Raw genomic sequence first — 22,060 nt, forward strand, 5'->3', positions numbered from 1 at the left:
TTGCGTTTTATTCGTTTAGCTGAAATGCGAATATGTTTATCACAGGCTTTTTTTTTTTTAAGTTTCTAGGCTCAAGAGGAACGCTAGTGGTATCACGTTGCTACAATAATTATCACAAACTAAAGAGCTTATTTTGCGTTGCATTGACGCAAAATCGTACGAAATGAGACCCTTAATCTATGGTATTAAAAGTATTGTACTTGGACCGAGCGGAGCACTTTATCCAGTTTCGGACTCTGTTTGGGGAGGATCTTGCAAGTGACGTATTCATCATCTATTATATGTGCTATACTTGTATCTCAGTGGCGTCATTTGGGTTCCAGGAGGACAATTTCCCCCTCCTTGATTTTGACATTTGTATTACATTTTAATCTACAAGATAATAATAGGCTTATAGGAAGGAAAATGATGAAATCTACTGACATTTAGGGTTTTGTTCTCTCCAAGCAAAATCTGAAATGACGCTGCTGTGTATCATCAAAAATTGGGAAGATTTTCGGGTGGATTTCCTCCTCTAACATGCCTGGATAAAACACTGTTTGAACCAATATTAATCGTAATCAGTGTTTTTGCAGAAAACATTTTGGGGGTCAATGCCCGCCGGAGCTCTGAGAGTGACTCCCGGAGGAGACCAAAATAATACGTCTATAAAATTAATAATAAATAGAATAGAATAGTACCAGCAGTGCCCCCCGGAATACTGTGTTCCCCCCGGAAAATTTTTCTGAAAGAACGACTGATCGTTATTAATAAAAAAGGGAAAATTTTAAGGAGAGCACAAGTTTTTGTGTTCTGATTTGAGTTTAAGTGGAAATATCTAGTTTCGCTACATTTTATACGGCCTTATGCACAGTCGCTTTGACTAATGATTTGAGTCATACTAAAGGCCTGACTACTGCATTAAACATTTCTTAGTCAAACTCCTTAGTATGGCACTAATCACGGTTCAGAATGAATCTGCGTAAGGCCCATAAGTCTAATTTGTTAAGTATTATTATTTAAATTGTATTTATTGTTATTAGTTTTTTTTAACAATTGTAAACAGAAAGAAATCCGCAAAAACCAGAGAATAATCTCAAGTTTAACGATTAAGTTTCTTTTTTTTTTTTTTCGTTCGATACAAATGACGAGACAGGAACAAGAGATTTGCATAAAAGTAGAACATCTAAGATAATGGAATAGTTGCTACAATGAGGGCTTGATACATTCACTGCTGTTAGTAAATCAAAATGAGATTACGTAATGAAACACACTTGTAACAACGCAGCAACAGAGGGCATGGTTGGAAGAAAGAATGTATGGACGACCTCCACGTGCTACCGTTCTTGTATGCTAGTGACATCTAGGTAGAGAACGCAAGTCAGTGAAGCGTCAGCAGTGGTAGGTTAGACATGTGCTTGTGGAATTGGTGTTGGAGTCCTGCTATGTTGCACCTTGCTTGGGAAAATTAGAACGTTTATTATTCAGAAATGACACTGCAGGACCTAATACTTGTGAAGAAATCGGATTTGTAGAATCGAAAGTATAATAATAGTTTTAAAACAGGAACTGTTTGCCTAACAGCTGTGATATTTTTCCTCTGTGGTGTGAAGGGGAGGTGGGAAGTGAGATCAAGTGTATGTTGTCTAGTGCTTGGAGGAACACTACGTAGGAGGTAGTAAACATGAAGTGTGATTGTTAATAGTACAGTGTGATATGTTTTTCATTTTTAATATACTTGTGAATCAGTCATTGTTGTGCTTAATTCATGTGTGATTATGAGTGTGTTTTAAGTTTTGAGCTGTTATGAAAGACCATGCTGCAGCGTGAACTGCGTGCGTTGAGTACCATATTGTGTATTGAAATATTAGTTGGACGTTAGAATCCGCTGTTTACAATAGTTTTTGTGTGAGAAACAGGGTGACATAAGGGATAATCAAATAAAAGAACTTACTTTTCGAGGAGTTCAATTAGCGATTTAACCATAACGCAAAACTGCGTCATATTTGTGTTTGATAGTGTTTTTTAAAGTATCTCAAGATGGCGACTCAAGTTGCTGGTCAATCCGCTGAAGGCAGTCAGAGTAGGGAGAACGCAGGACCGTCATACGCGAATGCCGTTCTTAATTTGAAAAATATGGACAATAATAAGGAAAACATTAATGCTGTGTCTAATTCATCGTCTAAAGATACTCCTACAAGAGATGGTCAAAAAGCAAAGTCAATTGCACAGAAAGTAGGAAAACAATCGACAAATGTGACTTCGGAAAATATTGCACCAAGTGGTGCTGTACGCATTAGTAAAAAGATACCTGATAAAAAATCGGATTCGTTATCAAAAGAAAATAATAATGTTCAAAATGGACTGGTTAATGGCACATGTAATGAACTTCACTCAGAATCTGATGAAAGAAGTAATGCAAGTAGTTGTGATGGAGTTAATTCTGATTCATTGGAAAAAGTTCCAGAAAAGAAGTTTGTGGAAGCTCCTATACCAAAAGTGAACCCATGGACAGCTAATAAAAATGCTGCATTAGTGATTAGTGGAAAACTTACTGAAAAGTGTCAGGAAAAGAGAGTTCTGCAACCGCAGCAACAAGGGACAGCAGGTGAGTAATAATAGTTTTAATACGAAACGTGATTTGTCAGTTGTTTTAACGTTGGCATGTTTTGTTTTCTTTATTTTGCATTTGTACATGCAGGTATTATATGTACACACTGCTGTTCCTCTTGCACTTATTGCGGAGACTGCTAAGTTTTCCATTAAATAGTTTTGATTTCAGGACTCCGTGTATTCCGAATAAGCGACAAACATCGAACTGTTTTCCAGTATTACGGTAACTATGATGTATAATGAGCTGTTCGCAAATCAATTTCAACTCTTTCTAGAGCAGTATATTAGGAATTCATTAATGTATTATAGATCTGTTGATTACATTTATTTATGGTACCGGTATATTACTTTATACTGGTATTCGTGATGCTTGAAGAATGTTATTGCGTATCACTTTAATAGATTGCCTTACAGTAATGATATCGCTTGTTCTATGGCACTTAGTTACACCTGATTTCTCGTGGAGCATGAGGCGAAGATTATGATTCCAAGTGCCGGACATTGCCTGTACTTTCCATATACGTAGCATGTACAGTAGGTTAGCATTACTCTGGAATTGTGAGACTCTTTGGAAAAGAGTATTGTATGTATGATGAAAGTAGTTTTGCCGGAGAGGTTGATTTTGGTCTTGTCTGATTATTTATTTTCTCTGTGTATTAGTACGTTTCTCTCTCTCTTTTTTTTTTATTTTTTTTTTTATTTATTTACGAGGCATATAATCAAAGAGTCCTATACGGGCGCTGGTTTTATTAATACCGGTATCACAGTATTGTGTTTTTATCACTGAGTGCACAGGCTTGCGAGTAAGGCGTTCCCTGCAGTAGTTTTGCGTAATAGTTGCTGGTTTGAGGGCACGTAGTTCTCGCATTCTTCGATTTTATATTAAAATTTCTGCTAACGGAAGAGTGTTCATTGTCATGTCTATTGGAGTCTTTTATTACGAAATACTTCGTTCGGAAACATGTATCTAGAGCTCTTTCAAGAGGAGAGCGGAAGAAAGTGCAAAGTTGAATGTCAAGTTTTTAGCATTAAATTGTTGAGTTCTTCTCAGAATGGCGTATCGAGCTCCAGCTCCGTCTTTCGTTCAGATTTCTTGTCCTTTGCAGTGTTTATTCGCTTATATTTTTACGTATTTTGTTTTTCAGTTTTAATATATGTGTATAGGTCTGTATAATTGTATCTAATACAACCTATGGTGATCCAGATCTCTTATGTTGTTTAAGTGCCTTAGGTGAGATATGCAGCAGTGTGTTTTGTTATTGTCATTGTACTCTGCAAGTCATATGTAGTTATTAAGTGACAGTGCTTTATATTATTAGCTACTGATTTCGAATTAAGATTTTAAGATTTGTAATGGAATTTTGATTGTTCAGGCAGTTACCCTGTTTGTTTATCTTTTTAGACTGGTTCGCGTACGAGAGAGTTTGGTTACAGATTAGTTGTGTTGCCTTAGCAACAATTATACGTCTGCCGAACTGTAGATCGGAGGGACACGAAGCCTCCTATATTTTCCTACCCTTGTGAGCTAAACCGAATACTGGTTCAAAATATACAGTGTCCTCCTGTACATTTTGTATTGCTTCACCTAAAGTTTGACGTAAGCCTGTACTAAACTTTTATGAGGTTGATTTTATGATATTAACCTGGCTACCACAAACGTGTTGACAGTCAGTGATAGTTTTTAGTTGTTTGAGCTGGTAGAATTTCTTAGAGACGAATTGGATATAGACATTAAACTCAACATACGCAAAATGCACTATACGGCTTTTGTGTCGTATATTTTTTAATAAGATTTTTAAACAGTGGTTTTTACACAGAATTCATCCATTCGTTTTTAAGTAACATAAGTTGTATTTCATTGTGGCAGTTTCTAGCTTATTAATATTACCGTCGTTTTCAGTTAAGAAACGAATACAATACTTGGATTTTTTTACGTTTTCTTCGATTTTTCATAGGCTAAGTGGCTCGGACTAACTGGGGACTTCAGAAAACGTGACTTCTCTACTTATTATGACAATCGTGTTAAATGTTCATGGAAGTAAATGGGCTTTTAAATCTCTACTTCGTCAGTGAAATTGTGAGATGATCAGAGCTAACTGTTCGTGTGTAACAGGTAGGCTAGGGTAACGACTGTCGTGTACGACACAGTGAAATATGGTGACCTGGTACTGAATGCCTAACATACCTACTATAAAAGCTTAGTACAGCCCATAGATAATTTTGGGCAAGATTCTAGAATACAGGTCCACCACCCAGAGGCCAAGTTAGGTGAGCTACGTCAAAGTGAACAATTTCAAATTATTAACTGACGGAAATAACCACTTTCGTAAAAGGATTTCTTTTTCCAATAATCGAATATTATAAAATAAAAGTGGGGGACAACCCCACATCCCCGAACGTATGTTATTTTATAGAATGTATGTTATTAGAAAAAAATCCTTCAATGCAAATGAGATTTTGGTTAATTGATTATTTCGGATAGTTTATTTTATCATAATTCACCCAACTCGCTATATATATATATATATATAAAAAAAGGAATATCAGTAACATTAGACGATGCAAAACAATATACCCATTGCGAACAAATGAATTTCAAAGAACACTGCACTGTATACCACAAATATCCCAAACACAATAGAATCAAGAAATAGAACACTAAGAGAAACTATAAAATGTTCACAGAACGCTCGAAGTAGGATGAAATATATATATATATATCGCCATACATAAATACTTGGCGATCGCTATATAAAGATTCACACAATACAATCACATACCACGTCTACCGCGGAACAATTCAACATCGACTCCGAATACGAAGTCGAATCTCAATGGAATTCCGAACAAAATAAAAAAAATATACACGTAAAATCGAAGGGATAATTAAAAAAAAAACTTATTTACCTAAAATTATAATTAATTAAAACATTATTATTTTATGTACAAAACGACAGACCTACATATGACTGACTAGCGTGGCAGTGCACAGACATGGTAGCGGACTGTTCAAAGATTGAAGTTCAGTGTTCTTAGTTTTGTTAATAATATATTTCAACGATTTAGAAAAAAAAAAAAAAAAAAAAAAAACTAGAAAAAAAGAATAAGAAACGAAAAGCAACCAAAACGAGGCACCGCTACGTAAAGTATATTTCATTACTTTTCTTTTGTGTTCAAGAACCTTTCCATAAATTTGTACACTTACCAATATTTTTACTTACGAAGAAAACGTTTTAAAATTCCCTGGTTAAAAGTGTTTTTTAAGTTCCTGGTTGGATTCCAGACCAAATGAGTTTGTAATACACAACATTGTGTCCATGGGTTTTCTGTTGGTTCCTTCGTTTCTCTCCTATACTCATTCCGGCAGTTCATTTCACAATCGTTCCCTTCCATTAATCACTTGTCTCTGTACCCTGCAGGGCGTAATTGTGGGACGTAAAATTAGAAGATTTTTTCTCATTTACGTCTGATTTACGTACGTTAGTTAGGCTTCTACTTGTCGATTGGACGTCCTTAGTTCTATCTCTCGATAGAGGGCGACATATGTTGTTCTTGTTCTACCCTTGTCGGAAATTTACCCGGTTTCTAATACGTGCGTGGAGAGGCCTGAAGGCTGAACTTGGCACTTGACAGGATTTAAGAAAAAAGTATTAGGAACAACTTACTACTGAAAAAGCGTGCATAGTTACAGTTGTGGTGTTACCTCTGTAATACTAAGTTCAGATAACTTGAAATCAAATATTTATATTCATACACAACTCATGGTTATACGCAAGTTGATCTTGAATAATATTACAATTTTAAGGCAATCAATACTGGTATTCATTATGAGAAAATTACGATGGAGTATTAAAAATGTACGTAGTACTGACATAACTTCTGTCAAAAGCATTAGTCAGAATAAGGACTACAATAATTGAAACAAGAAGATACCAGTGATACACATTTATTACTTGAGATACAGAAAAGTGTTGGAACACGAATTCATTCGAAGTGCCTTCCTCTGGCCTTAGCACATGCTGTAAGTATCCTGCATCAATCACCAATTTCAGCACGGATAGTTTCAATGCGCATCTCCCTCACTGCTGAAATGGTTCAAATTGCGATAAGGTTTACTGCAGGCCTTCCTCTGAGAACTGCTCCACAAGCAATAGTCCAGTAGACTAAAGTCTGGACTGTCAGATGGCCAATCCTTAGCAGCAATAATTGAAGTAACATTATCCCATAGTCACTGTTCCTTGTGAGATGGACCTAAGTCTTGCTGGAATACTCATGGCTTCCCAGCAAACAGCGTGTTGTTCAAAGGGCTCATGACATCCTTCAGGATAGTCTCTTTTTAGTTTTGTCTCAATTTCACTCCTTGTAAACACACCTTACCATCCATCACTGATGCTGGATATCATCTCTGAACTCGTGGTATTCGCTTCTGCAGATGTTCTGGCATCGATTTTATCAAGCTATTTGTTAAATTTTTCATCTGTGAAAAGAGTATTTTCATGTCCATTGCAGCGGTCGTTTTGCTTTCTGACGCCCGATGCTTTAGCCTGTCATTCAAGCAATGGCCTGTAGTCCGATGAAAAACCGTCATATGAAGATCATCCCTGATAACACTACATTTTTCGAGTCAAAATCTGTAGGTCTCTGACCATAATTCTTTGTTCCCGGAGTTTATTCCAGCGTGTGTATTCTTGCATTGCTTTCACTACCCACTTGTGCCCGTGCTAGCCTTGGACGTCTGGATCTTTGCCGATCATTGACAGAGGTAAGTTCACGGAATCTTGCGACGCCACAGTATACAAATCACAACAGTGGTTGCGGGAGGTTGAATATATCCGTTGCGGGAGGTTGAATATATCCCTTGGTTTCATACCACATTTGTGCAGGGCTATTACAACAACCTTTTCTCCCTGTCGCTCCATTCCTCTTTACGGTTTCTTCTCCAACAGGCCCGTGTTCTCTGCATGAGGTTTTTTTACGTCATGAACACAATTACGTCACCTGTAGCGGTCTACTGGGACATCTTCCTTCTATGACGGGATTTATGGCAGAACTATATATATTGCATAATGGTAGCGTATTCTTCACGTGCTTCTTTACTGATTAAGATGGTTAGAAAGAAATTTGTTTCGTTCAATTATTGTGAAGCGAATTTCGAGGATCACTGTGACGATGTTGAGAGAGGAGAAATGTAGCCTACTGCTACTGAGAAACTGTCGTGTGAGATATACAATGGTAAAGACAACATAACCTATCACGAAACATCATACTTGTTTTTATTTTTTGTTTGTTTGTTTGTTTTTTTCTACATCACATAATAATTAGCCAGTCAAATAAGGAATATCGTTTAAATTGTGTTTCATTTTAAAAATAATCAACAAAAATTATTATTATTTGTCAGTCCCATTTGTTTACATCGAGTTTAGGATCTTTCTTAAAGTTAACGTATTTAAAGTACTACATTTGGAGTTTCCAATGTTCTGATTTTAAAAGGTATTTCAACGTCCTTTTTTTTTTTCTTTTTTTTTTCTTTTCTTTTTTTTTTTTTTTTTGTATTGTATTGTATTGTATACAAATGAGTGTTTCTGCTCTTAGTAATAATAATGATGGTACGTGTAGCGTGATTCTGTAATAATTTTGTTGGGAAAAGGCGTGTGATCTGTGCACCTTATTCAAATTCTGACTTGGTTTTAAGCCCACGCAATTAGTTGGTCGCTTCGCTCGTAATGTGAGTGGTGGGTACACACGGAGTAAAGTAGCAATCAGTAACGTGTTGAACATCTATTTGTATAAAACAGTATCACATCTTTTATATTTACTACCTGGTGCCGTCCATCCTTCACGAGTTATGGGGATGAAGCACATAAGTAATGTACACTTTTTTTTTATTATTTTTATGAAAGAGACACTCGATCATAAGTATTTCGCACAACTAAGACTTCCGTGTTTGTTATTCTGTAATTTTAAAAAGGTGTTAAAAAAAAAATTGGAATTCTAACACTACTAAATTAAAATTGATGACCCCATGAAAGAATCAAACCAAACATATATTATTTTAAGTATTTAAAGTAAGGTTTCTTTAGAATATCACACAAGGAGCGTATCAAATTTCGGTTTTATTATATATATTGCGAGAACCTCTTCTAACCCTTTTGTTGCTATTCTTTAATATAATACGGGAACCTAATGTCTCGATACAATTCTTATTGACACATGTTCTGTTAATAATGCTAGTCTTAACAATAGTTAATAATACTTTATTCCAAATTACAACGTTAAACTTTTGAAGTTTATGTTGTTAACATTCGAAATTTCTCCCGATTTTTATGTATTCGGGAACACAGGCAAAATAATTAAGCATTTGATCGTGAAAGTGCAAAACTGGACAGCGGCTATCATGGCAGTTTTTTTTTTCTTTGTAATAATAAGGATTCATATTATTGTATCTTTGCATGTTTTTGCCTAAAAAATACACCAGTGCAGGTAGAGACAGATATTATGGTGAGTTTTATGTTCTTCACAATAATAATAATAAAATAATACTTGCTCAGTCTAATATCAGTTGATGACATAGTAACTTGTTTTACATATAACACACAGACAACCTTTGCACTTTAAACATGCACCCTTTTGGTTTCTATATGTGCAACAATGGACAGCGCACTCAGACAAGTTGGTTATGTAATATTTGCATAGGACCTGTTTCTTTTGCTGTGTGCGTATACAAATATAGGATGCCTAATTTGAGAAATTTATATATAGTACATTTAGTTCAGATTCCCAATTATATTAACATGTCGTTAGGATGTATACAGACCTTCGAGACAGCAGGACACTTTTGCTTAATATAGAAAAAAAAAAAAAAAAAAAAAAAGAGACTCCCATGGTTTTTCTTGTATAATTAAAAATCTGCATTAAGTTGAGATTCTTCAATGTGCGAGTCAGAAAACAACTTCTTGCCAGATAACGGAAGGCTTTTCGCGTTTGAAATTTAATTTTTGTCTTAGATTTTTCACTTACACTTGCTAATTGAAAACAGAACGCTCAGTTATCATATGCTTGCGATTCCTAATCATATTGGTAATATTTCTAAGTTGTCTTGTCATTTTGAAGCCGAAGGTTTTCATTATTGTCCATCTTTTGAAGACACCAGGAATGGTTGCCGAAACCGTACAGGGAATATCACGATCCGGTTAGGATTCCCACAGCGCATACTAGATCAGTGTTAGTTAATTCATCTTAACGAAAGTTGACAAATTGTGTCTGTGTTAAAAGCGCAAGTTTATAGTTACTGGCCACAAATAGACGTAGCTGCTCATGGTGAAAAACAATCCGTAGATATTAGATACTGCAATGTAAGGTGGTATTTGTATATAAGCATCGTGTGTTGAAGCATTGAATCTTTGTATTTTGGGTTAAAGAAAATTATTTGGAAGGAAAGTGACACTTGGTCTTTTTCCGTTAATTATTTCTATACTTCCAGACCTTGGTGTACGCAAAATTTTCTCAAGGGAGGGGTGGTGGTTCAACCACGTAATCTTACATCCTTTCAAAACAAGTGCGCAGTTCTTGTTTAGTGGTTGAACGTTTACTTCTGGTGCATGGGGTCCTTGATTCGATCCCAGCTCGCACCAGGTGAACTTTGTGGTGGACAAGCATCTTGTGCGTGGATTTTCTCAGGGTTCTCCCACTTTCTTCATTTCATCCATTTCTCATCATCACTGTGATCCTTTAGTTTATCCGGCAGAATCGTGGGAAGTAAAACTTAAATATTTCATTTGGGTTTTGTGTTTTTTTGTAACGTTTCGTGGAATATCCGTAGCAGGATTAAGTTTTCGTAAATCAAAGATTTCAGTCTTACATTTAGTGCATAGGAAATACATAAACTACTGAGTAGATGAGTCAGCTGCTGTCGTTAGAAAAAAAAATGCAAGGTGCCTAAAGTTACAACTTCTGTTCCAAACAACATATCTGCTAGGTAAAGAAAGCGTAAACCTATATGCAGGGTGGCCCAAAAGTCGGTATACAGTCCCGTACTGATCAACTCATTGCTTTTTATATAATTACTTGTTATCCATCAGGTAGATTTAGTTTCTTTATTATTTGTTCTTAATGTCTTTTACTTACATTTTGAGCGCGGAACAGTCGAAGCAAATAAACCTATAAGCTTGAATGTAATACTTGATTGGTGCAGGGGTGTATACCTACTTTTGGGCCACCCTGTATAATTCACTTCTGTTTTCATGCTATGCTTTTTTTTTTTTAACCTTTCTTTAAGCGTTACATTTAATAACCGACAAACTGGTATTAGCGGAACTTAGCTACGGTACGGAATTCAGTTAAGCACAGATTTCAAGTCCGACTTGTTCTGATGTGAATCCTGACAACATTCGTGATCGCAGCAGGCAAATACTTTCTTCAAGGAGAGCAAAAGCACACATGGGGGGCTTCTGTTGAGCGTATTTTTAACAGACGCGTATCTCGAGGTAGCTTCCGTACAAATTAAGAAGACCCTGCTTGTTGGTTGTGGTGTTGGAACGTTGACAGCGGTGTGAGTGGGATGTTTGGGTGAGCTTTTGTTGTGTTGGTTAGTGTTGCAACGTCTGGCATTGAGACAATGTGTAATGAAAGCATTAACCTTGTCCATACCTCAGAGTGTTTTAGAGTCACTGTGAATGAAGATTACACTCGAAGGCTACTCAGAAGTTGTTTACAGTTGACAATCACAACAGCGCATCTCTTATAAATATAGCTGAAGTATATCAGGAGATTGACTATAATTTATTTAATGGCTCACAGGTCTAGTTTTTCTTAAGTATCTCTCAGCAAGTATAGACAGTAAAGTGGTTATGATAATAGTAAGTGTTGCTCTCGAGACAAGATATTAGGGTCAGTAGGGGTAGTTATGAGACGCTGCCTATGGAGGGTAATTGAGACACCCCGCACAAACTTATGCCTCAAACAAGGAAACAAGCCATGATTTTGCAAACATATCAGCTAAAGAATAACATGGAGGAATTAAAAAAAAAAAAATCAAAAACGACCAATATTAGAACTGAATTCATCGTTTTTGGATTTGCTGAGATGAATAGTGAGTTTTAATCCAGTTCAACTTCCAAGTCATTCTACACTCCTCAGGGAGGGGGCGAGATTTTAAAAGTAATCGAAAACGACATATATTAGTGTTGAACTCATAGTTTTCGAGGTCGTTGAGTTTTAGGGTATCAGTTTTAATGGTGTTCATCCGCACCCCTCTGCTTGGGGATGGGAGAGGATCATCAGATAAGCTAGCTAATGAGTGACTACTATAATTAGAGCGAATTAAACACATTAACATATTTTCTCGCACGTGCACGGGACTCTGCGCGTTGCTAGTTTGTAATTTTACTTTATTGTGAACCTTAGAAGAAAATCCAAAATGCTTCCCCTCGGGCACAGAATAGCACTTACTAAATACTGGCCTGCCCCTCAAGTACCATAGAATTAATACAAATTAAGAGCACAGGCATTTACTAACATTCTTCACGATGTTCTGTCTACATTTTTAAGCTTCACTTTACGAAAGTTTGGATGTACCAGTTTTTTTAAAAACACCCCAGAAAAAAAAATTAAATTTGAAATTCTATCATTAACTTCTATATTTACTCGTGCAGTATTGTGAAACCGATGGGTATGGTAGCCGGGTAGGTCAGCAGTTACAGATTAAGTTGAATTTGTCTCCTGGACTTTTGTTTCAGAGTTACTTTTTTTTTTTTCATCTCATTTTTGCTTACATGGAGGTTAATTGTGAGATGCATGCTGGAATTTGTGTACCCTAGTATGTTTCAAAAAAGCTGTATTTTGTAGTTTAGGTAATCCTATAATCTTGTTTCTTAGTAACTTTCAAAGTTGTAGATCTGCATAATTTTGTTGAAAGTAGCGTAGGCTGCATATGAATACACTAAAACGAAGAAATAGCAGTAGCCGAAGTTGTTTTTAGTGAACAGCCTGGAACTTAGTCTAAATTTGTTACATAAGCCTGTTTGTAACCTGAAACTATCTAATATAGGCATTAGCCTATAAGGGCTATTATAGTCAACTCACAAAAATGTTAGAATAACATCAGTAGCTATTTTCACTTTCTTTCTTAGTTATTTTCTTGTAACTTAGCCAAATAATTGTATATCTTTACGGTAATAAACACAAAATAACGAAGATTTCTTTGTCTCACAATTGGACTCCTTCATACCTCAATGTCACGTACAGAAGGCTGGAAGAGAGGAAGAATTTGATATTTACCCATCAACTTATGAGATGACAGGAAATTTCGTGGCACCATAAACTGCAGCCTAAATTAACTGCTTTCAAAACTAATGTAAGCTGAGTAACGTGGAAAAATTGTGAAATATGACTCATAATTACTCTCACTAGTGGAACTACACATATAAGTTCGAGACCAGACAACAATTCTAGTTTTATTTTCGCGTGAGCAACACTAGATAATAATAAGCTCTGGTAAGCAATCAGACAAACTTGCCGATAAATGCGACTTCTTAAACTTGGCCTTTCATGTGGTTCGGATTCCACGTTAATCAGTAGGTCCACGTCTCATATAGCCTCGCTGCTGAAAGGGACGCTAAACTAAATCAACTGAACTCAAACTTGTCCTATGCAGTTTTGACAATAATGACTATTTCCTTTAGTACCGTAGGTTGAACACACTGAAAATTCTTCCAACCTCATTAATGTATATTACGGAAAGTACGCCAGAAACTTTTACTTGAATGGGTGTTCAGAATAAAAGGGGGGGGGGTGCTCTGAGAATAGTGATACACATTTTTAAACAAACTCAAAAGAAAAATATTTTGTTACGCAACTATTAGCAAGATTAACTGGTTCCATGTCCCCCCCCCCTCCCTCGCAGCTTTCATTTATGGAGCTCAGTCTGCTAAAGAAAAAAAAAACTTCGTAATAGATTAATTTCTGTACATTGGGTCATTAAAATAAAATTTCATATTAACAATATTAACACGAATAGGAAACTGAGTTCAAAAATTTCGTGTTATTACAAAGAGAAAAACAAGTTCAGATCCATTACTTTCTTTTGCTAAGTAATAAACCAATAATAACTTAATAATAATAAAAAAAAAGGCTCACCTGATCTTGAGTTATGATATTCCCCATCCCCAATTTCACTCATCTGCATCTGTCCATCAATCTCTTTTCTCGGAAACGACCGCGGAGCTCAGGAGGGTAGGTATGATGGGTCTGTTTTGTCAATTGTTTTGATCGAAACACCGCCCAAAACAATGAGGTCGTGTGGTTCTCGAAGCCGTACATGAGAACGAGGTTGCTTCATGTTTTGAAGTGAAATAAATAAATAAGAATATTACCTTCTTTTCCAAACACTAAACCGTTTTTAACTTGATGTAATAAATAACCTATATGATACTGATTGATACATCTGTATTTGTGGGAGTATTCCTTTTCCATCCAGGGGTGTGTGTAAATAACTTTGGGAGGGTTGTTGATTTCACTTTAACGTCCCTTTCAGCAGCGAGGCTGTATGAGACGGGACCTACTGATTAACGTGGAATTGGAACCACATGAGCTCCCGCCGGGAATCGAATTCCGGTCTCACGTCAAAGGCGCGTACACTAACCGCTTAGCCACGAAGGGGCTCTTTGGGAGGTGTAAATTACTCCGTTATGTCATGTAGTTTATTGTAGATTTAGAACTGTTGGTAGACGAGAAGTAAGAACCTTTTTACAGCAACCCTGAAACTGCAGTAAATTCCTCGATGATCATATACATTATAATGTGAGAATTTTTAGCAAGCATCGTCGAAGTACTGAAAAAATGAAATGAAATCTTTGAGTTTTACGTCCCACGATTATCCCGGTTAGGCTAAAGGTGACAGTGATGATGAATAATGAATGAAATGGTGGAATGAAGAAAGTGGGAGGAAACGGGAGAACCCCGAGAAAACCCACGCACACGGTGTTTATTCACCGCAAACCACTTGGCGGGGGCTGGGATCAAACCCGGGACCCCAAGTACCAGAGGTGAACGCTCTACCACTGAGCCACCGCTGCCCCTCGACGTACTGAAGATACATCGGAACTGTATAGGACGAATTTGAGGCTGTGCATTTACCAGTGAGTTTCTCTAATTATTTAACATTTTAGTGCATAACTTAGAGATATTGAAGAATATTAAAAGTGAACCAGTAGCATCTACAAAATGGTATTGCAGGAAATAATAATTATTTTCGAGACTTTGGCCATCCTTACTTTGTTCATTATTTGGAGTATCGATGTGTGTCTTAACAGCAAAGGAAGTAGCGTGCGACGTGAGATTGAATGACGCAAATACTATCTCGTTAGAAATCAAACTCTGGAACAGTAGACAAGAAAAATGAATTCTGATACTTCCTATATAGCTTCCTTCAATAATTTCAGGTGTATTGTAAACTGTAGTTAATATACTGGGCGTTATTAGTTGTTTTTACGAGTCCCATCAAGCTGGGAACACCTGAATAATTAGGTGTTTCGGGAAGGTCAAGTGCTGTTCCTGCTGATATGCGGTGGAGGCCGTCGTTGTAATATTAAAAAGCTGTATACATGTGTGGATGATGATTCGGAGATGGATGTCCTTCACTTCCAACGGTGTCTTACAAGTTAGTTAGGGCATCGTCCTGTAATCTTGCCTTCCTTGAGTAGTAGCTACATGTGACGAATCGCGTTGTGTAATTTTTCTTTAACCGATAGTTGCCCACTTGTTGCTACGGACAGACTGCATACTCTGTGAATGAAAAGGTAACTATTTGATTAGACGAATGTGTTTTATTTCGTATGTGTAGCTGGATAGAATAGATAGACCATCTGTTGTTTTGTATCTTGGACTTGCGATCAGGTAAGAAAGATTACTCTCCAAAACACCCATACAACAATTCAACGCGTTTCCCAGTATGTCATTACGCTGCTTGTGCAACTGCGTATTCCGATCTGCTTCCACCATTGTATAGATCTGGAATTACTGCCTTTAAATCCCCTTGTCCGGTAAAAGGTGCCTCTGAATTATACATCTGTACAATGCTGCCATGCTAGTACCACTTCATTTGATGGGAAGAACCGGTACAAATGTTCCACTAAATCCCTGAAGATTTAGTACGTAGAAAGAACCCGGCACAAAAAGCAACATTCGTTGTGTCTCATGTTGCGAAAAATTAGCCTGATTTATTATTTATTTACCTTTTAACTTCATGTAGGAGATATTGAAGCTTACCAGTTCAAATCTATCCTGTTCGTAAGTGGCTGTTGTACTTCAGCCAGCGTTTGCCTCCAGGGTATGTATGCATGCTTCGGATAAAAACAGACAAACTCTGAGTAGTATGGTTCAGGTGCAGTTTTGGTGAGTCTCGTTTCGTATAATCGTGGTGCTAGAAGTGGACGTTGGATAACAAGCAACTTAGCTAGTTTCGTTAACCAGGATTAAGGATTCCAGGTTAACCAGGTCGTTCCTTGTTTCCTCCAGTGATAAGAAGATAAATATTAATTTCGAAGAATAAATTAGACACAAGTTTACAGGTTTCAGCGAACTAACTGCAGTTAACTAAGATCCGTAGAATGAATGAAGGACTGTAAATTTTTATCCAAATGTCTTATTGCATATGTGGAGAAACAATACGTCAGTAATACTTACTTAACAAGCATCCGTTTAATTACCTCTACACTTCCTAATTTTCGGAAATCCTGTTGTATCATCTTCAGAGAGGAACTGATTAAGAAACATGTGCCAGGTACAGGGAGGTACATACCGATCGCAATTTCTAGCCTATATACCGGTACCTAGGTTAATTCGGATTATTTAATGCAAAGGTAAGGTGGCGAATTCTTTCCCTGCTACAAATGGATGCAATTAAAATCTTAGCTGGAGTAGAACGAGAAGTAAATTGGGCTTCATGGCAATTATTCGTTTCCATCTATCAATAAATATTCGACCAGTGTGAGACACTTTTCTTGTAGTGTCCAGAAAACACGGGTTGCGTTAAACCCTTTGGCGCGGAAGACCCGACCCCGATTTCCTATAATTTTGATTTTTACATTAACCTTGAGAGTCCAAGCCCGTTCCGTTTGATCCCAATCAATTTTTTTTGAACAAATTGCGATATTCATAAAGTTCTCAAATGCCAGTAGCTTATTTCATAATTGATCTAGCTAATAAAAAAGAATTCGAGACATGAAACAAGAAGCAGGGATGGCGCTGACAGCCATACAATGTTGAATAAAACATAGTGTTCCCTCCGAAAAACCTTTTAACTTATTCCCAAAAAATAAACTTATTCGGATTCATCCCTCACCCCATATTGTCACAGATTACAGGTATGCTTCGTTCAACTTAAGATAATTATTTAAAAAAGATAATTATTTAAAAGATAGTATGAAATGGTGTTTACTAGTAAATGAAAGTAATGACGTAGGCTTTCAAAGGAAGATGTGGCAAGTGACTGCTGCTTTTAAACAGGGGTAAAAGTGGATCTGAAAAGGTAGGGGACGCCATAGATATTTTGTAGAAGTGGAGGAACTGCAATTTCCCGCGTTCCCCCCTCACTTTTACTCTTGCTTTTAAACCAAATTTAACTATATATAGCTACTTACTTGGACTTCAAAAATTTAACGTATAGGTGCAGATCATACATAGTCTCAAACCTAATCAACGGCGTTAAATTCGAACCAAAAATATTCTGACCAAATTGAAGAAAAGAGTTACTGATTTTTTTTTTTTTTTTTTTTTTTTTTTTTTAAGTAATGACCTAGTATACATCTTAGCGCAACTGGGTACGTTAGTGTTAGTTAAATCCCAAAAGACAGGAGAGAGAGAGAGCAAATATTTGCTACGTTTACACGCATAGTGTCGTGTAACTTGATTTCCGTTACTACATTGTTTTTACAAGTTTATTGCTTGAAGAGCTCGAAAAGTTTGTTGATCTGAAAGTCTAAAGCGAGTTCCCCTCCTCCTCTTCTTTATTCTTTTTCTCACTCTCTCCTTGTTTGTGAATTGTAACATGTGAGTAACATGATTGCAGGGCGTTGAAATAAGTGCCTAGTTGCAGTTCGAAAGTGCACACACACATTCCAAACGAATGCAATTCTTTTCGATGCTTTTCTAACATGGTAGTAGTGATGGTAAGTGAAAATGATGGAAGTGCTAGGCATGCAATATAGATGCTGACGCTCTACATAATATTACAATCCAAAGAAATAATCGATTTGTACATAAAGTATATATTCCAATCGTGCGGCATTCAGGTCAGTGACATTTAAGTCGTGATCTTTTTTTCTCTGTCTCTCTCTGTTTCAATTACACTGCATTGCTGAAGATTGAATCGTTATTTATATAGTGTGTGAGATTTCCCTTGCTATTAACTCTTTTAAATTATATCGTCGATTTTTACACGATAGAGTAGTATCTTCATTTTTCGGTTTTAAAACCGTACCAATAAAGCTTTTTACTTTTTTTTTTCAAGCCTGGAGGCATTGTAGAACACGTTACGTATGGTCTCACGCCTTTCTGCGTCGGAACATAGGGGATGGATACGTCATAACTTTTTTAAAAAATCGTTAGGCTTGTTTTTATTATGTTTTGGCGGGCTTACGTTTGCATCTAGAAGATTGAAATTTTATATGCATATTCAGTATACCCCTTAATATTTTCCAGTTGGATTTTGAGATCTGTGCATTGACACATGGGGCTCAATGGTGCTCAAAATTTTTTAAAAATCCGATTTCTCAAAATTTCCCGCCTTAGGGACATGATAGGGAAATGTGAATGGTACTGTTTGAAAGGTTATTCTAAAGAGAATGAGGTACAAAACATGACCCTAGGATATCTCAGCAATTTTTGTTACATCTGGGGCTTTGTGGGGATGTTCTTAGTTGATTGTTCCTGCCTTTACTATTCAAGATAGAAGATTGAAATTTTGCACATACATTCAGTATACCTCTTAGTATTTTTCAGTTGATTTGGAGATATATGCGTTAACGTAAGGAGGTCCAGAGTGGCCCAAACTTAGAAAAAAGTTTTTTTTCCACCAAAAATCCATATTTTTCCTGATAATTTCCCGCTTTAGAGACATGATACGGAAGTGTGAATGCTACTGTTTTATTCTAAAGAAAATGAGGTACGAACCATGATCCTAGGATAAATAGAAATGATGCTGTAGCTGATTGACAGAAAATCTATAATTTACCTTTTAAAAAAGCCAAAATTTAAAAGGGTTAAGAACCTTCAGAGAAAAATACGGTAGGAATCAGACATTTTTTAAAACGTAGGCAAAATATATTTTATTAACCTTGAAGCCAAGTAATTATACAGGGTGGGCCATTTATCTTGGTACGCGTTTGTAACTTTTAAACTAACACACGGAAAGCTCTAAAAAAATTTTACCGTGCTAATATCGATATTGGGACAGTTTGACACTGCCGTGAGCACCATGAGGCACCGATATTGGGCACCGTGAGGTTATTACACATTTCAAGTCTACATGTTAAAACGAAAACATATCTTGCCGTATGCAGAGTGGTTTCGTTCGATGTATGATTAGCGCGATACTAAGGGTTTGACTAACGCATACTAAGGGTTATCAGAAGGGTATTCAGAATCTTTGATTACCACAAAGTAGTTGACTAAGCTAATGACATGTTACTAATTAATTTAGAGCAGAGCAGGATCCTCGTTTAGCTACAATAAGCTTATATTATGAGAATACAAATGCAATGAATTCCCTTCATTTCATATTATCGAGTAAATTAACTATGAAGGAGCTATTAAGCCGAGTCTTCTACAATAGCAGAACTATTTCTTAAAGTAAACAGTGAGACATGAGTTGAAAATTTCCAATTCTCTGAGGGATACGTAAAACTGTTCGATAAATTATCTTCCCTTATAATACTTAGAATGAATAAGTTAATTAAAATTCGATGTTTTAACTATCTAGGTTGTTATGATGTCCAACCACAAAGGAAACATTTCGAATTTTGTATTTCATATACAGTAGAGTCTCGTTAATTAGAACTTGGATAATTCGAAATATTGGCTAATTCGAACAGAAGTCCATTCCCCTTGAAAACTGTATTGAAAACAATAGTAAAAAATCGTGGATAAATCGAACTTTTGAACCTATGTTTCGGATAATTCGAAGTAAATACAGTTGAAAATTTTTAATGTTGGACAGATGTAAACAGAGAAATACAGTTTTAACGTGTTTTCAGTTATCCAGATGCAGCCATAGGGAAGAGTAATACAAAAGATAAATAGAAAAATCTATGTAATGATAAAGATGAAGGTGAGTTGGGGAAGAAGTAAAGATAGAAAATGTCTGCCAATCTCATCTTGTTTCAGAATTGGTTGAAAATTTAAGATGAATTATTGATAGTCAACCAAATTTTATTAATACCGTATTCCACGCAATACATGAAATTCAAGATTTATTATTGACCGTACAGAAACAATCAAATTTAAGCAAATGAGGTTTACGACTTCTTAAAAGTGAGAACAGAATATTCAAATTGTTTAACTGGTATTTAATTTTTTGGGCTGTTCAATGTATGTTGTAGTGTTGTACGTAAATATATTTTCCATTGTACACGTAGTTTGAATTATGTGGAGTCAATGTCGTTTGTTAGTTTGCGGTATTCGATCACGCAAATAAGAAGCTACTTTAACCCTTTGGGGATCTCATGGTACAATTTGTACCATATGCGTTTTTCATGGTACATTGCGTTATTTCTCTCCTATTTGAGCTTTTTCGTCCGTTTTTTTTTTCCCAAGTCCAGAGACATTGCAGAAGACATTACGGATGGTTTCACACCTTCCTGTGTCGAGACATAGGAGGTGATGACGTCATAAGTCTAAAATTTATATTTTCGTGTAATACTTTTTTTGGGGGGGGGTTTATGTAAAGTATTTTTGGCGAGCTTATTTTTGCACGTAGAAGATTGAAATTTTGCACAAACATGCAGTCCACTGAGCAGTATTTACCAGATTTTTCTTCAGATTTCTGCGTTAAAACAGGGGGGTGGGGGCCCAGAGGGTCAAAAAGTTGAAAAAGGGATATTTTTACACAAAATCCCGTTTTTCCTCATTTTCCCGCCTTAGATACACGATGGAGACAACGGAATGGTACCGCCTGAAAGGCAGTTCTATTGTGAAGAGAATGATGTGCGACACATGGCCCTAGGGTAATTAGGGAAGTGTCAGGGAATTTTTATAAAAATATAATTCTGTATAGGGGAATTTTGGACATTTTCGGTACTATTTTTGTGCTGGCTTATTTTTGCACCTAGAAGATTGAAATTGTGCACAAATATTCAGTCCACCGAGTAGTATGTATCAGATTTTTTTTTCAGATTTCTGCGTTAAAACAGGGGGTACAGAGGGGCTAAACGTTGAAAAAGGGAAATTTTTACCACAAAATCCCTTTCACGGGATTTTACCGCCTTAGATACACAATGGGGACATGTGAATGGTACCGCCTGAAAGGCAGTTCTATTCTGAAGAGAATGATGGGCGAAACGTGACCCTAGGGTAATTAGGGATGTCTCAGGAAATTTTTTACCTGAGATCATGGTGTTTTACGGTAATTTGGGGCATGGTGGGAATTCCTGATAAAATTTCTCCCGCCCTTGGTATTCAAGATAGAAACTTGAAATTTGGCACACACATTCAGTATACCAAATACTATTTATCATATATTTTTTTAGATGGCTACGTTCACACAGGGTCGCTCCAGGGGGGCCCAAAGTGCGAGAAAAAAAAATTCCTTGAAATTTTCTCTTTGACATCATTTTTCCCGCTTTTGGTATCTGGTATGAGCATGCAAGTGGTATCATTTGAAAGCCACCTCCATTCTGAAGAGAATGAGGTATGAACCATGATCCTAGGATAAATAGTGACGATGCAGTAGCTGCTTGACTGAAAGTATAAAAAGTAGCCCAAAAACCCCGGATCTCTTAAGGGTTAAAGGTAAAGTTTACACCATATGAATATGTTTTTGATGCACAGTACTTTGGTTTGTTTGTTGTTATATATATGAAAATGAATGTTGTTGGATAATTCGAAGTTTTTTCGTGTCCCCTTGGACTTCGAATTAAAAGGAGTCCACTGTATTTTCATTTTCACAGACTTCGCATGCACACGTCTAGATTTTCGTAGTTGCCACATTTATTCTTTCACCAGATGCATTGCTGTTATATTAAGTACTTAATCATACCCAAATCAATTTATTAGCTGAACTCGAAGCAGACTCTGAATACCAAAAAGTACACCCCCCTCAGTACAGACCTAATACAATACTAACTAATCGCATGACTAACACTTGATTAACGAATTTTCTGTATACCGCCCATCAAATTTATTATTCAGTGTTCCAAACTGAAGACACTATAGTATCTCGAGACATGCAGATGTTGGAGACTTCTTACAACAGTAA

General features: G+C 36.5%; 1 protein-coding gene across 1 annotated transcript in view; it reads left to right on the plus strand.

Annotated features, from left to right (window-relative positions):
• The first annotated feature begins 1,278 nt into the window (after positions 1–1,278).
• larp (La related protein) overlaps positions 1,279–22,060 on the plus strand; it is a 223,222-nt gene continuing 202,440 nt past the window's right edge. The window contains exon 1 of the mRNA XM_081737755.1: positions 1,279–2,587. Within this exon, the coding sequence (XP_081593881.1) occupies positions 2,020–2,587 (568 nt within the window). The 5' untranslated portion in view covers positions 1,279–2,019. The remainder of the gene's footprint in view (positions 2,588–22,060) is intronic.

This window comes from Thermobia domestica, chromosome 14, assembly GCF_964235325.1.
Source record: "Thermobia domestica chromosome 14, izTheDome1.hap1.1, whole genome shotgun sequence".
Lineage (NCBI taxonomy): Eukaryota > Metazoa > Arthropoda > Insecta > Zygentoma > Lepismatidae > Thermobia > Thermobia domestica.